We start from the raw sequence: 17,260 nt of genomic DNA, 5'->3' as shown, positions 1-17,260 counted from the left end.
TACCTTTCAATTCAATTCCAATCTTACAAACACACCCAAAGGAATTAGCAATATAAAAGTTAGCATTAAAATACCCCAAAAGGATCAAAATCGTTATATTATTTCAACTATGAAATATACTGAAACATCGTAAAAGTTAACTTAGGAAAACGGAATATTGGGGCGCCTTGGAGGCTCAGTTGGTTAAACATCTGACTCTTGGTTTTGGCTTAAGTCATGATCTTGCACTTTATGGTTTTGAGCCCCATGTCAGGCTCTGCGCCTACAGCAAGAAGCCTGCTTGGGATTCTCTTTCTCCTCTCTCTGCCCCTCTACTGTGAACGCACTGTTTGGTCTCTCAAAATAAAAACTTTTTTTAAAAGCTGAATACTAAACATTTCACAGTACACCTGACCACCGAACAACATAGGTTTGAACTGCATGGGTCCACTTATACATGAATTTTTCTGAGAAAATACAATACAGTACTATAAATGTAGTTTCTCTTTCTTAGGCTTTTCTTTTCTTTAGCTTATTGTAAGAATGCACTATATAAGACTTATACAAAACATGTGTTATCAACTTTGGGTTACTATAAGGCTTTTAGTCAACATTAGGCTGTTAGTAAACTTTTGGCAGATTCAGAAGTTACACCTGGATTTCGACTGTGCGGGCAGTTATCAGTGCCTTCTAATCCTTGCAACTGTTGAGTTGTCAATTGTATATACCATTTTCAACTTGACCAAAGTATATTACTTACGTTTGAGGGTTAAACATGTTAGAGAGTTGAAAACACTGTGTTGCAAGAGGCTGGACAGAGGCAGCTGCAGCTAAAGCTGAAGCTAAAAAAAAAAAAAAACAAAACAAAAAAAAAAAAAAAAAGAGAGAGAGAGAAATAAATTAGTTTCTTGGAAAATGCATGAGAATATCCCTAATGAATAAAACAAAACCAAGAAACGCCAACTTTGAAACTAGGATAGTCAGTCACTTCACTAATTTACTTACTTAATAATACTATCAAAGTGTGGAACAGTACCCAATTTGAGTTGCCAGAATCGGGGGCAACCTAACATTTGAAATACCCAATCTTGAGTTGGAAAATTTTTTATTTTTAGAACGGAAACCTTAGGTGTAATCAAAATCCGTTCACTTAGATGAATATCCATAGAAACCAATCCAGAAAGGTAAAGGATAAAACAGATTGATTCTGTAGAACTGCTGGAGTTTATTCCCCAAGAAGCAGGGGATGATGAAAATGCAGCCTTTAAAATGCCAAATAAATCTATACCCTTTTGTATTCCTTAGGTTTCTGCCCATAATAGTTATATATTTCCTTTCAAATAAAACATTATAAAAGGATTGTTTAAAAATAAGAGGCACAAAACAATCCAACCATTTAAAATCTAATATCCCAGAAATATAAACCCTATTATTAAATCAAATGAGGGTTTTAGTAGGCTCCATGCCCAATGTGGGGCTTAAACTCACAACCCTTAGCTCAAGGCCAGAGATCAAGAGTCATACAACTTCACCAACTGAGCCACCCAGTCACCCCTCAAATGAGAATTTTTTAATTATTAGGTCTGTTATAGCACAATAAACACTAAAAGTAGCATATTATCTATAATATTCACTATTAAAAAAGAAAAACTACTGGACACTAATATCCAGGAAGAACATTTAAAACTCACACTGGTTTGAAGTTTCAAGTGAGCACTGTCAAGACAGGTGCCCCATTGCTTTTATGATATTCACAAACATTACCAGTAGCTGTTACAGAACTCACCGTAATCATTATATTTGACCAAATTTCATTCCAATATATAACAACAAACAAAGCTAAGGATAAAACAGCGCATTAGAAATTAGGGTAATTAAAACGAACAATCACCTGAGAAGTATGAGAAATTATTTCACTGAATAGAACTTAGGGCCATGCATGAAATGCATCATTAAGGATTATTATTTTTGATAATTACAAGTGCTCTTTGCTCCTTTATTACTTATTTTTCTTTCAAGAAGCTTCATATTAAAATAAATAAGCTAAAACAGCTCAATGTCAAACTCTATTCAGAAAAGTTACAGATGTAACCATGCTTATGTGACAATGAAGATAGAAATGAGGCCCACTGTGTACCTGTACCATAAACAAATGGAAGTACTCTTGGAAATAAACACTAGGTCATTTATAAAACTGAAGAGTACTTTGTTTTCCATTTTCTCAAATGAAGTATATTATGAATACTGAAAAATATTTAGAAAATATATGATAGAAACATTCTAGCTCAATCTAGATGAATGCAAACACAATGAATTCAGCATAGAAATCTAACAGAAAAACTCACTAGTTCTACTTTTTAAAATCTGTACACTCCTGAAACCAATATTGCACTGTATATTAAATAATATTTAAATTTAAAAATAGTAATAAAATCTGTTAAAAAAAAAAAGGTGAGTGCAAATGTCTCACTTGCTGGAAAAGAATTAAAATATTCATTTAATTCCTATCAAGGAACATGGTAGACCTTTTTCCATAAAGAATCATTCTCCAAAATAACTCATAAATACAACCTATGAAAGATGGATACTGATTTTGCTCAGAAGTGAAATGCTCTAACAAATAGCAGAGATTTACTTGGTAATCGAAACAAGAAAAAATACCCTACTTTAGAAATAATTTCAACTCTTTGAAATATGCATGCAATTTAGTTCTGGATAATTGTCTCATTGCTTGGCACTATTAATACAAATCATTAACATTAGAGTCCTTGACCTTATGTTAAGTTCAGATTCCTTAAAGATTTGTGTACTGAAACAATAAATTCTGTTTTCCAACTTTTAATTATACAAAACTAGTAACAGGAACACAAAGATAAGCATATAAGGCTAAAAATAATTCTAAGCAGACTAAAGCAAAAAATACAGACATTTTCATTTTCTTTATCCATGGAATTGTAATGATCTGGATTAGCCCAACTGAAATACACATTAAACAGATGGGAATTCTATGTCATTCTCTAAAAACTGAATCCAAAATACAAAATGTAACAAATGATATATTAAATATAAACAAACAACTATGTCTGGCTACTACATTAACATCTATTTCAAAGACAAATAAAAAGCTCAACTCACCTTCAGTCTGTTGAGAAAGTCTTGTTTGCAAATCTATAACAAAAGAGAATTCTACAGCTCAGTGCAGGAACAATGAAGAGCCTCAACTAACAGGGTAAATGTCAGGAAAGTATTAATAAAAGAGGACTACAGTAGCAGGGTTTATCAAAATAAACTTATAGTAAAACCTGGCAGCCAAACCTCCTTCCCCATTCCTCATTGACAAGGCTTTGGGGCCTTTTTCTTTCCTCCTATGCTGGGAAACTTACTTATGCCTCTTTCTTCCTACTCCTACTACTCTACCAAATCTCCAATGAATTCCACTATACTACTCTTCATATGGGAATAATGGGAAATGGGGAAAGGGAAGCACACCAGTCAGAAAATACATGAAAACCCTGATCTTGAGAATTCAATTCCAAGTACTTGGGATATTTAGCCCAGAAGGTGACAGTTTAATTATGTCTGGTTTTCTGGCTTAGTCTGCAAACTTAATGAAGCAGGAATAAATTCTAACCAAGTTTACTATCATCTATGAAATACAAGACAAATTTAATCATCTAGTCACTATTAAAAATAAACAGAACGGGGATTTTTACCAGTGTATTTTCTCATATAATCATTAAATTCTCCATTGGAAGGCAAGTTATTAGAAAGCTGCTAGACAGTAAATCTAATCTAAATAACAAAGAAAATGGCATTGTGTTGTAAAGCTATCTTGAAGCTTAAAAGTTTTAATACACAACATAAGAACTGTTCAGATACAGCAACCTAATTTTCATTAACATGTGATTCAATTGCAACACTTCATCTGGGTTTCTTGCTGAGTACAGAAAAACTTAAAAATGGACAAAAATGGGTGGTGGGGGGGGGTTGGGAGGCTCAGTCGGTTAAGCATCCGACTTTTGGATTCAGCTCAGATCATGATCCTGTGGTTTCAGGAGTTCAAGCCCCCAATTAGCCTCTGAACTGGCAGCAGGGAACCTGCTTGGGATTCTCTCTCTATGACCCTCCCCACTCGCACTCTCTCTCAAAATAGGGGGAAAAATGGGCAAAAATGGGGGGGGGGGTCTAGCTGGCTCCATCAGTGGAGTGGGTGACTCTTGAACTCAGGGTTGAGTTTGTGGCCCACACTGGGTATAATGATTACTTAGAAGTAAAAATTTAAAAAGCTGGGGCGGGGGGGGGGGGGGGTGGATAAGAAAGAATCTGCAGCCCAAGTTATACTGGGATCTTAAAAATACCTGGGTCCTAGGTGCTCAAAATTGGGACCTCAAGGAGTTTAAGTATCTGGTTTATACTGAAGGAACTTGAAGACATGACCATAGGAACGGTGTCAAACAAAACACACAATGTCTTTTATCCCCCCTAAAATGGGAAAAAATATGTAATCACAAATCCATGCTATGGGGTGCCTGGCTGCTCTGTCAGAAGACCATGTAACTCTTGATCTCTGAGACGTGAGTTCAAGGCCCACGTTGGGTATAGAGATTACTTAAGTATTTGAAAAAGAGGGGAGCCTGGGTGGCTCAGTTGGTTGAGTATCCGACTTCAGCTCAGGTAATGATCTCCCAGTTCATGAGTCTGACCCTGCACAGGCCTTTGTGCTGACAGCTCAGAGCCTGGAGGCTGCTTAGGATTCTATCTCTGCCTCTCTCTCAAAAATAAGCAAAGGTTAAAAGATAAATACATACATACACACACATACACAAAGAAGCCCATGCTATTTTAAGTGTATGTAAATCCCTATCAATATGTCAAAAATCACTTTTAAGATCATTTGTGATAAGTTAGTAAACAAGGCATGGGTTTCATAAAGTTAAGGATTCCCATCTTAGAAACAACTAATTGTTAAACTTTCAAATAAGATCCTGGATAGAGTGCTGACTCACCCTTGGTTTCAAAGAGCAGTCTAAAGAGCTTAGGGGAAAGGGCTTTAGACACATTAACACTCAGCAATTTATTTCATTTCAACAAGAAATGTGTAAGGTTTTAATGATGACTATCTGGAGAAAAATACCAAGTTATGTAAACATTTACCTAAAACTTGAGTGTTAATTACTAATTTGGTAGCAATAGCATTTTATATGTAGTTAAAGACAGAATCAAACTTGATAATCATCTCAATCAACAAAAAGGGGGAGGGTAACAAATACAGCTAAGTGGCTTTTTTAACCAATCCATATGGACATTTATAGTTTTAATTGATCACAATCAGCCCACCTTAATATAAATCGCACAGTAAGTGTGCTCATAATTCCATGTATCGAGAAATAATGGCAAGGAATAGCAATGATGTCTAACTTTTGAAAATCTTCAATTAGGTTACAATATTATTTATGAAGAACACAGAATCAACATATTTGATACTGCATCCAGGTTATTACATAAGAATGTTTAGAAATGAATCATATGCATTAAATCCCGGAAGACAACGTATAAACCTTCACTAGCCTCTAATGAAACACTTAGAATATGGTAAACAATCAAGCATTTTCTAAATTATTAAAGAATGACCTGAACAATGAGAAGCAATATAAAAATAGTTTTCAGATTAAATAGTAATTTTCAAACCATAGACTGGGTTACATTTCTGGAAGGGATGGGTTCTCCTTTAATGTCTCTGATTACACCAAGTGGCATGCTAGGCCTCTTTCATCACTCAAGAAATTGTCTAATACTTGTTTATAAAGTCTAAACAACTTAGTGATCCCCGAGGGAGTTAACCAGTGACTCAAAATACAGAAATGCGTTAATGGTTATAATTTTTCTTCACGTAAGGACAACGTTGGTAGGGTTTTGTCAGAAATTTTATAGAGCACCTATCAGATTTCAAAATAAATAACAATCTGGCAGGAGATACACAAAAGACAGACTTTCTAAAGGTACTTAAACTTGTGGACATCTACTAAACAGGAAAACACTGAAAAATCCCTTCTCTCTTAATACCAAGTATAATAGAAAAGCAAAAATAATCCTCTCCTTTAATTAATGATCTTTTGATTTAAACGGAAATCATGAATCAACTACATGGCCTTTTAGAGTGTATTTAGATGCAGTACTGTGGTCTTACTCTTACCTCTTACTTCACAGGGGAGATCAAAGGACCAATTCATAATACAAAGTGCTATACTTTCTTAGTATATAAATTTGTTCTTTTTAGATGCCCTAAGATAGCAAGGTCTTCCAACACTTCAAAATTAAATGCTATCCTAGCTCATGGATTTGGGTTAGCATCAAGGTTTATAAAAGCAAGTCTGAGGTACTTAAGCCATAAAGAAAGAAAAAGGAGGTTTCATAACCTGAACTCTTTGTCACATAACTGTAATAAAACCACTCTTCTTTTCTTGCCTTCTTCGGAAGCTATTACCCTAACTCATTATCTAAAAATTGTATGTACTTTTTAAAGGAAAGCAGTTTCCTTTGCACTCTTGATACTGAAATTATTTTACATACACCTTGATTTAAAGGCCTCTGATAGTTTTCTAAACTCAAACATTACAAAGAAACTTTTTTGAAACAATATAAACTTGCTGGTGTTCAAGAAAAGTCACATTTTAAAAAGTGTAATTTCTAGGCAATTTCAAACTAAAAATTGGTAGGTAGGGTACAAAAAAATGCCCTAACAGCCTGTTATGATTACTGAATAATTCTCTCCATTTCCTTGAAATTTATAGGCTAAAAGTACTTGATGAATTGAATTCTCAGTAAGTCCTTTTAAATGCGAAAATTTGGCAAATTTTCGAATTAGGTGAAAAAAACAATGATTTCAAATTAGAAAAGATTCAATTCCTACCTGCCACAGCACCAAATGCCAAAGAGCCACTCATTTGTAGAGCCTGCTGTGCTGCTGGTGGGATCTGCAAACCTGTACCTGTGTAAAAGAACAGATCTTGAAGTCTTTATGTTAAGGGAAGAAAAACACAGTTTTCCAGGTGCTCACTACTACCAAAATCACTTCACTAGAAGTATTTACAAGCAGGGGTAACTGGGTGGCTCAGTGGGTAAGTGACTGGACTCAATTCATGATCTCAAGGTTCTTGAGTTCAAGCCCTACATCTGGCTCCACACTGGCAGTGTGCAACCCTGCTTAGGATTCTTGCTCTCTCCTCTCTCTGTCCCTTCCCTGCTCATGCTTTTTTTTTCTCCTTCAAAAGCAAAATTTGGAAGGGGTGGGGGGAAGCCTGGGTGGCTCAGTCGGTTAAGCGTCTAAGTTTGACTCAGGTCATGATCTCACAGCTTGGGAGTTCAAGCCCTGCACTGATTATGTCTCCCTCTCTCTGTCTCAAAAATAAACCAACGTTAAAAAATATTTTTAATTAAAAAAAAAAGCCTTTACAAGAAAAACATAGTATGATAGCTGCCACTACATTTATTAAGTATGAGGATATGATAATCATACGAAAGCAAAAGGATGGGGTGCCTGGGTGGCTCAGATGGTTCAACATCTGACTTCGGTTAGGTCATATCTCACAGCTTATGGGTTTGGGCCCTGTGTTGAGCTCTGTGCTGATAGCTCAGAGCCTGGAGCCTGCTTCTGATTCTGTGTCTCCCTCTCTCTCTCTGCCCTTCCCCTATGTGTACTCTCTCAAAAAAAAAAAAAAAAAAAAAGCAGCAGCAAGCAAAAAAAATCATATAATGTATGCTATGGTTCTCAAAAGGCACCACCATAAAGTATATTCCATTAGAAATTTTAAGGCAATAACTTCACCTATAAAACTATATACACCACTCAAGAATAGATAATAACCTTGACTCCAAAATAAGAAAAATATTTTTCCACTTATCAGTCTGTGTGGGTTACCTTTTTCATTACTATCCCAACAATAAATCATTCACAACACTAGGAAAAACTTACCCTCTGCGAGTCTTGCCATTAATTGGAGACGACCAGTTGTTCCCAAGTCAATTCCAGTCCTTTCCAGTTCATCACTGTCCAAAAATGAGCTAGCACTGGAAGCATCAGTACGTTCAGTAACATGACCAACTTTCATTGGCCTCCCTGCTAGCTCAAATCCATTAAGTTGTTCCAAAGCCTTCTTGGCACATTCTGAATCGGAAAACTGTATAATCGAGAGGGGGATTAAAAAGTCCTGTATGTAAGTTCGCATATATACCAAAGGTAAAGAAATGCTTATTAACTCTAGTATATTTAATAATCACACAACTGAATAGGCAATAAAGTATAAATTTCTAACTTTAAGTAACATAATCTATATAATCAAACCACAAGCTCATGCAAATCAGTTTTGTTGATGTGATTGATGGTTTCAACTCCAAGAAATTACCATGTAACGGCACCTACCCTTGGAAATAAGGAATCTTAGTAACAAAACGTGTGAAGTTATTTTTCAAACTTCAAATTTTAATGTGCCGAGATAAACACGGTGCTATCTTCTCTTTATAAAAAGAACTATTTAGAAAAATTAAAACATCACTCAAATGTTATTTAAAAAAAAAAAATCCTGGGTCATTTTATTGCCAATAACATCATGAAAACTCTTAATTCCCAGGATGCAAACACAAACTGATTTGCACTCTGTATTTCACTTAATGGAAGAAAAATATACTCTCATGAATTCCATACCTTAATATTTTACCAGTATGTTGCAAAGTAATTTTTTTTCTCTTTTATCAAGACAGGAAGAAATAATGGAGAGTCACAAAACAGAAAACATTTACCAATACACAGCACCATATAAATTTACGTAATCTAGCTTTGTACCAGATCTTAGTAAATGGCATATGTATAGTTGATAATTAAAAATTTTTTGAGGAGCACCTGGGTGGCTCAGTTGGTTAAGCATCAGACTTCAGCTGAGGTCAAGATATCATGGCTTGAAGTTTGAGCCCTGCATTGGGCTGTGTGTGGACAGCTCAGAGCCTGGAGCTGCCTCAGACTCTGTGTCTCCCTCTCTCTCTCTGCCCACCACCCCACAACTGGCATTTGGTCTCTGTCTCAAATATAAACATTAAAACAAATTTTTTTAATAATAATAGGCCTGCATGTTTTATCTGACATTTACTAAGATTTCTATGAAAATTGTGCCTGGCCACTAACCGAATATTCAAGCACCAAACCTATCACATAAAAAAAAATATTTTAGGGAACACATGATGAAATACTCAATTTAGTAGAAGTGACACATAAAATGTCTTGACCACACACAGAGGAAAATAACCACACTAATGTTGTTAGAAGCAAAATAAAAAATTAGTTTAAAAAAAGTGACTTGGGGCGCCTGGGTGGCTCGGTAGGTTAAGCGTCCAACTTCGGCTCAGGTCATGATCTCACGGTCCGTGAGTTTGAGCCCCGCGTCGGGCTCTGTGCTGACAGCTCAGAGCCTGGAGCCTGTTTCAGATTCTGTGTTTCCCCCCCTCTCTGCCCCTCCCCTGTTCATGCTCTGTCTCAAAAATAAATAAACGTTTAAAAAAAAAATTTTTTTAAAGTGACTGAACAGCTATAATTTATAAGTAAACTTTTCTCCTTTCACTAATACATATTGAGAAAGATAAAATCCCAATTACCAAAACTTTATCACTAAAAAACATTTAAATTTTACTGAAATTTGAACACAATACAATTATAATTTCTTGATTAGAAATCAGACCTATTTGTATTTTAAAAATTTTTTTCAGGGTGCCTGGGTGGCTCAGTCGGTTAAACATCCAACCTCAGCTCCAGTCTTGATCTCACTCATAGTCCATGTGTTTGAGCCCTGCATCAGGATCTGTGCCTCCCTCTCTCTCTCTGCCCCTCCCCTGTGCTCAAGCTCTGTCTCTCTTTCAAAAACAAATAAACCTTAAAAAAACTTTTTTCTTTTTTTTTGCAATAGCAGCTATGGTGCCAATTCACATTTGCTCTAGAAATAGTTTCCAGAACCTCCTGAAGATATATGATGATGTAATTGAATTACATTGGGAAATACAGAAGAGAATTTACTTTTAAAGGGGCCCCTCCATTCAATTATCCCAAGTGCCACATCAAAACTCTATTCTCATCAGGGAATGGGCTATGCTGGTTAACCACAAACCCTTATAATAAAACAATTCTGATCATGGTTTTGAGGTGATGACACACAAAAAGAATTTTAAGTAAAACAGAATTTCAAGAGACTTTCATTCAACTCACAAAAACACGTAATAAAACGTACTAAGAAACTGAACTCATAATGGAATCATAAACTTCAATGACACAGAGATTTAGCTATGGAAATTAATGACCATATACAGAATAGGAAACTGGCTAAACATCAACATTTGGTAAACATGATGTTAATCATGGTAATTGCTTACCGTAATAAAACCATATCCCTTAGATCGACCTGTTTCACTATCCATCATGAGTTGGATACTTTCAATCTAAAAATGAAAATCATGATTATTATTGAAGCAAAAAGGAGGAAACAAAAGCATTTTATTCCTTGAAACATGATTTTTTTAAAAAAATCTCATCCGGGGCGCCTGGGTGGCTCAGTCGGTTAAGTGTCTGACTTCAGCTCATATCATGATCTCGCAGTTTGTGGGTTCAAGTCCCGTGTCAGGCTTTATGCTGACAGCACAGAGCCGGGAGCCCATTTAGGATTCTGTGTCTCCCTCTCTGCCCCTCCCACACTCACACTCTGTCTCTACTTCAAAACTAAACAAATGTTAAAAAAAATTCCTCTTTAATAAAAAAAAACTCATCCAGGGGCGCATGGATGGCTCATTCAGTTAATCATTCGACTCTTGGTTTCAGCTCAGGTTATGACCTCACAGTTTCATGAGTTTGAGCCCATCAGGCTCTGCACTACTAGTGGAGAGCCTGCTTTGAGACTCACTCTCTCCTTCTCTGTCCCTCCCTCCCTCACTCTCTCAAATTAAATAAACTTAAAAAAAAAAAAAAAAAAAAGTCCTCCCCACCCCCGAACTGAGGGGCTCCTGGGTGGCTCAGTCTGTTGAACAACTATTGATTTTGCCTTAGGCCGTCATCCCAGGTCAAGGGACTGAGCCCTGTGTCAGGCTCAAAGCTGGGTGCGAAGCCTGCTTAAGATTTTCTCTCTCTCCCTGTTCTGTTTGTGCTCTCTCAGATTTAGGAAAGAAAAAAAAAAACTTTTTTTTGAAAATACATCACAACCCCTCATTTCCACCAAAATATCTTCTAAAAGCCTAGAAACGTCCCAAACAAGAAGTTCTGCACTGTGGAACAGGGGGGAAAAAAATATGATCTTATTCTTTTGCCTCAAAAACAAACCACTAAAAACCAAAGTTCCTTTGTAAACCTACAATCAGGTATTAGAAATAATTAACAATTTGCTTCCTTTCCACCATTATGCTAAAAACACCAAACATTAATTCTCAGTAACACCACACATGATAAACTGCCCAAGATGCTGGAATAACTAAACTCAACACTGAATGTAGTTGATCACTGCACAACTGTGAATACATGAAAGGCAACTGTGAATACATGAAAAATTGTATGAAGATACTGGGACTTACCCTTCCAAAAGGCTCAAAGATCCCCCGAAGCATATCTTCAGTTATGTTAAAGTGTAACGAGCCCACATAAAGCCTCATAGGTCCAGCACTTCCCTTTTGTAGATTGTTTGCCATTGCTGCAGCTCTGTTTTTTTCTGCCTACAAGTTGGACAGGACAAAAATGCACATCACGTGGCACTAATTCAAATCATTTCAATCAAAGTAAAATCCCATTCACTTTAGATTTGCTTAATGACAAGTGATGTCAAAGGATAGTGATGACATCATGCTAAGGTGAGTCATACACAGAAGTATAAATATCGTATGATTCCACTTACATGCTACTGTGATTAAAGGCGCAGAGTTCAAATTAATTTTAAGAATATGGTTTAAATGCCCAATTTCTAAACAAAAACTGTAATATTCAAGAAGTTTTAAAACAAGTTTTAAGCCCCTATACAAGACATATACAAACCAACTATATACTGTATTTCCTATGTAAGTTGAAATCAGTTCTAAAAGTACACTCTATCATCTAAATTAGATGCATGCTGGGGCGCCTGGGTGGCGCAGTCGGTTAAGCGTCCGACTTCAGCCAGGTCACGATCTCGCAGTCCGTGAGTTCGAGCCCCACGTCGGGCTCTGGGCTGACGGCTCAGAGCCTGGAGCCTGTTTCTGATTCTGTGTCTCCCTCTCTCTCTGCCCCTCCCCCGTTCATGCTCTGTCTCTCTCTGTCCCAAAAAAATAAATAAACGTTGGAAAAAAAAAAATTTTTTTTAAATAAATTAGATGCATGCTGACACCAAACGTGCTAAATGTGGGAAATAAGACTTTCCTAGAATTTAGGTAAATACATTCATTATTCATTAAAATTGATGCACTCTCAAAATCGCTATTACTCAAAGTACAGTACACCAACTGGCTGGCTGTCATAAAGAGCATTTGTCAATATAAAATCCAATCAAGCAAACCATTCAGTTTAGCTGTCATTTTTTCTAAAGGAAGTCTTTCTCAAAGGTAATGATTATCAATTTATACTCTAACACATGTTCCTTTTCTTATTAATAAACTGGGGCACCATGAGCAGTAAATATCCCAAAGGAAGCTTAAAAGTTAAATGAATTCAAAACCTCATTTAATTTGAGGATTCTCAGCCCTCTGTCTACATGCTATTAAGTTTGTCCTTCATTACGGGAAATCAAGGAATTACTTTTACCCATTTCCCAATAATTGCCTATTTTTTTAAACAGACATTCAAGGGGCGCCTGGGTGGCGCAGTCGGTTAAGCGTCCGACTTCAGCCAGGTCACGATCTCGCGGTCCGTGAGTTCAAGCCCCGCGTCGGGCTCTGGGCTGATGGCTCAGAGCCTGGAGCCTGTTTCCGATTCTGTGTTTCCCTCTCTCTCTGCCCCTCCCCCGTTTATGCTCTGTCTCTCTCTGTCCCAAAAATAAATAAACGTTGAAAAAAAAAAAAATTTTTAAACATTCAAGTGATAAATACCCACTATCAAATTACTTCTAAAACATTAAATAGGATCTATTATTGCCTTTTAGATATGATGTAAGTGAATAACTTAGTTACATACAACTCATTAGCAGTGAAACTGGATGGAATTTCATGTCAGATCTGGCTCCAAGGCTGGTGCCTTTTTTACTTATTTTATAAATAAAATCATTGAAGTTGATGAAGTAACTATATTATTTGGGAGTTCCAGAGTTATATTAACTTCAGTGGTTCGAAAAGCAACCAACAGGACTTTTTTTTTTTAACACAACTTTTATATTGCTCAAAATATTTAATTTTTTTTCAGTGTTTATTTTTGAGAGACAGGGACAGAGAGTGAGCAGGGGAGGGGCAGAGAAAGAGGGAGACAGAATCTGAAGCAGGCTCTACGTTCTGAGCTGTCAGCACAGAGCCCAACACAGGGCTCGAACTCAACTCACGAACCGTGAGATCATGACTTGAACAATCCAGATGCCCCTCAAAAATACTCTTTGAATTCTATATTCTCCATTAAAAAGAAAAAACTGAGCTATCAGTGACAGATATGTTTCTTAATAAAAATAAGTATGGATACAGAATCCTAAAAATACTTTCATAATAGAATGATACATACCAATTTTTTCACATTTTCTGTATTGCTAATGCTAATTTCATTTCCCAAACGCAATACTCATTCACTATAAAGTACCAGCAAAAAGGAACAGAAGACATTTTAACCAGAAGACTTTCTGAAAATTAGTTTGAAACATCTTACCTTCAAGAAATGCTAATAACTGATAGTTATTCAAACTACTCTTAACATTTTATAAAATCTTATACATTATACATCGTAAGGTGCATTATAAAATAAAAATATTAAAATTTATTAGAAGTGTCAAAATCACTCCATTTAAAAAAGCAGCGGTAAACATGCTCTTCAACGCTTCTATACTCAATGAATCACCACAAATCAAAAAAATTATAGACCACGGTCTCAAGTCTTTTTCATGAAATAGATATTCAAGACGTATATTAGAACAGGATGGGGGTGCCTGGATAGCTCAGTAAGTTAAGCATCTGACTCGGCTCAGGTCATGATTTCACGGTTTGTGAGTTCAAGCCCCACATTGGGCACTGTGCTGACAGAGCAGAGTCTGCTTGGGAATCTCTCTCTGCCCCTCTCTCAAAATTACATAAACAAAAAAAACACGAACAGAATATTGTTAAAATTATACTTTTATCAAAGTAACGAAGACAAAAAGAAACAAACCTGTTCTGAAAACATCTAACTCAATAATTCATGATTATATAAGGTACTACAGCATAACATTAAGCAAGAACAGGTTTCTTGTACTATCGCTAATCAAATTCCTAACCAAGAAAAAAATTACCTGTGATGCTTGTACTATGATTGGCACTCCTAAAACACGTTGGCCAGTTAATCCTATTGCTAGAGGCACCGAGCTAACATCAACAAACTCCACATATGCAATTCCTTTGGAACGTCTTGAATTTCTATCAGAAATCATTCTCACATCTCGAACCTAAAAAGAAAACAAACACTTAATACAAGGTTCTCTTTATGCAAGCATCCACTATAAACCATTATTTTTTATTTTACTGACAATGTGGTTTTTTTTTTTTTAATTTTCTTTTTTTTTTTTTTTTCCAACATTTATTTTTTTTTTGGGACAGAGAGAGACAGAGCATGAACGGGGGAGGGGCAGAGAGAGAGGGAGACACAGAATCGGAAACAGGCTCCAGGCTCCGAGCCATCAGCCCAGAGCCTGACGCGAACTCAAGGACCGCGAGATCGTGACCTGGCTGAAGTCGGACGCTTAACCGACTGCGCCACCCAGGTGCCCCGACAATGTGGTTTTATTTGCTTACTTTTAAATAATCTCTATGCCCAATGTGGGGCAAGAATTGATGACCCTGCAATTAAGTGTCATGTATCTTCTAGACTAAGTCAGCCAGGCACCCTCCCCTCTCCAACAATGGTTTAAAATAAGTAAAATTGTCAGTCCACTTCTACTTCTCATGAATGTGTGATAATGGTTATTAATTCCAATACTATTAACTTCCAAGTGAAGTAAAACAGAAATGCTGCGCAAAAAAATTCCCTAACTGAATTTCAAACAAATCAAAAGATTTGTTTAAATATTCTCTAGTTCAACCTAACATATTAACGTTATTATTAAAATGTTTTTTTGGGGCGCCTGGGTGGCTCAGTCGGTTAAGCATCCGACTTCGGCTCAGGTCATGATCTCATGGTCCGTGGGTCCGAGCCCCGCGTCGGGCTCTGTGCTGACAGCTCGGAGCCTGGAGCCTGTTTCGGATTCTGTGTCTCTCTCTTTCTCTGACCCTTCCCTGTTCATGCTCTCTGTCTCAAAAATAAATAAACGTTAAAAAAAAAATTTGGGGGCGCCTTGGTGGCACAGTTGGTTAAGCGTCCGACTTCGGCTCAGGTCGTGATCTCGCAGCCCGTCAGTTCAAGCCCCGCGTCGGGTTCTGTGCTGACAGCTCGGAGCCTGGAGCCTGTTTCAGATTCTGTGTCTCCCTCTCTCTCTGACTCTCCCCCGTTCGTGCTCTGTCTCAATAAATAAACGTTTAAAAAAAAATTTTTTTTTAAATAAATGAATAAAATTAAAAAAAAATGTTTTTTTGTTGGGACACCTGGGTGGCTCAGTTGGTTGTGTCTGACTCTTGATTTTGGCTCAGGACATGATCCCAGGGTTGTGGGATCGAGCCTTGCATTGGAGATCAGAACTGAGTGTGCACCCTACGTAAGATTCTCTCTCCCTCACCAGTGCTCTCTAAAAAAATAAGAAGTAATAAAAATATTGTTTGCACTTCTCACATACTTGATCTCCCCGAATAAACTAAAAACTTACCTTTCCTACTGTAGAGAAAAACTCTTCCAAATCCCTTGGGCGAATTCTTGCTGCCAGCTGCATGCAGAAAACTGTCCTTGCATCTCTTTCCTCAGGAGTTAGATTATCAATAGGTTCCCTAACAGGAATAAAAATTAATTTTATAACTTACGCTCTTATTTTTACTTTTTAAAACTCATTTTCAATAAATACAATAAACTTTAATAAAAGTAGTTTGTCACTATTCACAAAATGAATATTTCACTAAGATTTATACAAAACATCCAAAAAATAATTCACTGTGACTCAATTCCTTCAACAAGACGACAGTTACTAAATGTTTCTTCTGATAATACCTCACATGGTACCAGGACAAAAGTCCATTGGCCTGGCAATTTTACAAACAGCAATTTATACAGAATAATAAAAAAAACTATCAGAAGCCCGAGTTTAATAAGAGTCACTAAAAATAACTAACTACAAGTATCAGACTAGTGGAAGGAATGATTTCCCAAAACAAAATCATACAGTGAAATAGTCTGACAATCACAAATGCTGAACTCCAAGTTATGAGAACTATTTTATTCTGAAATTTTTTCCTGATTTTTTATTTAACAAACTGAGATAAATATATGGAATAACGAGCTGGTTGTTTATTAGATCAGTCTTGTAAGACTCTACAAATTTAGTATCCAAAAGAATGTTTCTTGACGGTTATAAAACACAGAAACAGTACCCATAAGCAAATCAAAAATGAAAAGCAGGAAATTATATAGACAAATTATCAGCAGTGGAATTCAACTTAATTATTTTTACATATAGCCTTGATAACTGACAGCACTTCTGATTATATGGAGGGAACTAAAGTGCCTGAGTTAAGTAAAAGAGCACAAGAGATGAAACTTAATTTCATGAATTTTGAGGAAGAAACACAAGCATCTATTAACATTATTTATTAGAAAACATCACTAAGGTTAAGGTTCAGGGGCGCCTGGGTGGCTCAGTCGGTTAAGCCTCGACTTCAGCTCAGGTCACGATCTCACGGTCCGTGAGTTCGAGCCCCGCGTCGGGTTCTGGGCTGATGGCTCAGAGCCTGGAGCCTGCTTCTGATTCTGTGTCTCCCTCTTTCTCTGCCCCTCCCCCGTTCATGCTCTGTCTCAAAAACAAACGTTAAAAAAAAAATTTTTTTTTTTTTTAAAAAAAGGTTAAGGTTCTAGGTGAATCCTTAAAGACATAAGCACAAATATGCTCTTATCCGCATTCTAGGCATTCTCAGGAAGTACTTTTGAAGTATTCTACCTACAAAATTCTGGCACATTTCCTTGAGGAATCAGCTAATTTTAAACGTATAA

At 36.6% G+C, this 17,260-nt stretch overlaps 1 protein-coding gene across 6 annotated transcripts in view; it reads right to left on the bottom strand.

Annotated features, from left to right (window-relative positions):
* The window catches only part of RBM39 (RNA binding motif protein 39), a 31,094-nt gene that overhangs the window by 2,924 nt on the left and 10,910 nt on the right, over nt 1-17,260 (bottom strand). For 4 of the 6 annotated variants that reach the window (XM_030309690.2, XM_030309688.1, XM_032592575.1 and 1 more), the window contains 8 exons: nt 15,930-16,047; nt 14,427-14,579; nt 11,575-11,712; nt 10,390-10,455; nt 7,952-8,156; nt 6,890-6,967; nt 3,115-3,165; nt 740-821 (listed from right to left, as the gene is read on the bottom strand). In XM_030309690.2, coding sequence (XP_030165550.1) covers nt 740-821; nt 3,115-3,165; nt 6,890-6,967; nt 7,952-8,156; nt 10,390-10,455; nt 11,575-11,712; nt 14,427-14,579; nt 15,930-16,047 — 891 coding nt within the window. The remainder of the gene's footprint in view (nt 1-739; nt 822-3,114; nt 3,166-6,889; nt 6,968-7,951; nt 8,157-10,389; nt 10,456-11,574; nt 11,713-14,426; nt 14,580-15,929; nt 16,048-17,260) is intronic. The other 2 variants (XM_030309689.2, XM_030309691.1) reach the window with 1 other exon arrangement.

This window comes from Lynx canadensis, chromosome A3, assembly GCF_007474595.2.
Source record: "Lynx canadensis isolate LIC74 chromosome A3, mLynCan4.pri.v2, whole genome shotgun sequence".
Lineage (NCBI taxonomy): Eukaryota > Metazoa > Chordata > Mammalia > Carnivora > Felidae > Lynx > Lynx canadensis.
This window is presented reverse-complemented; position numbering and strand designations above follow the sequence as displayed.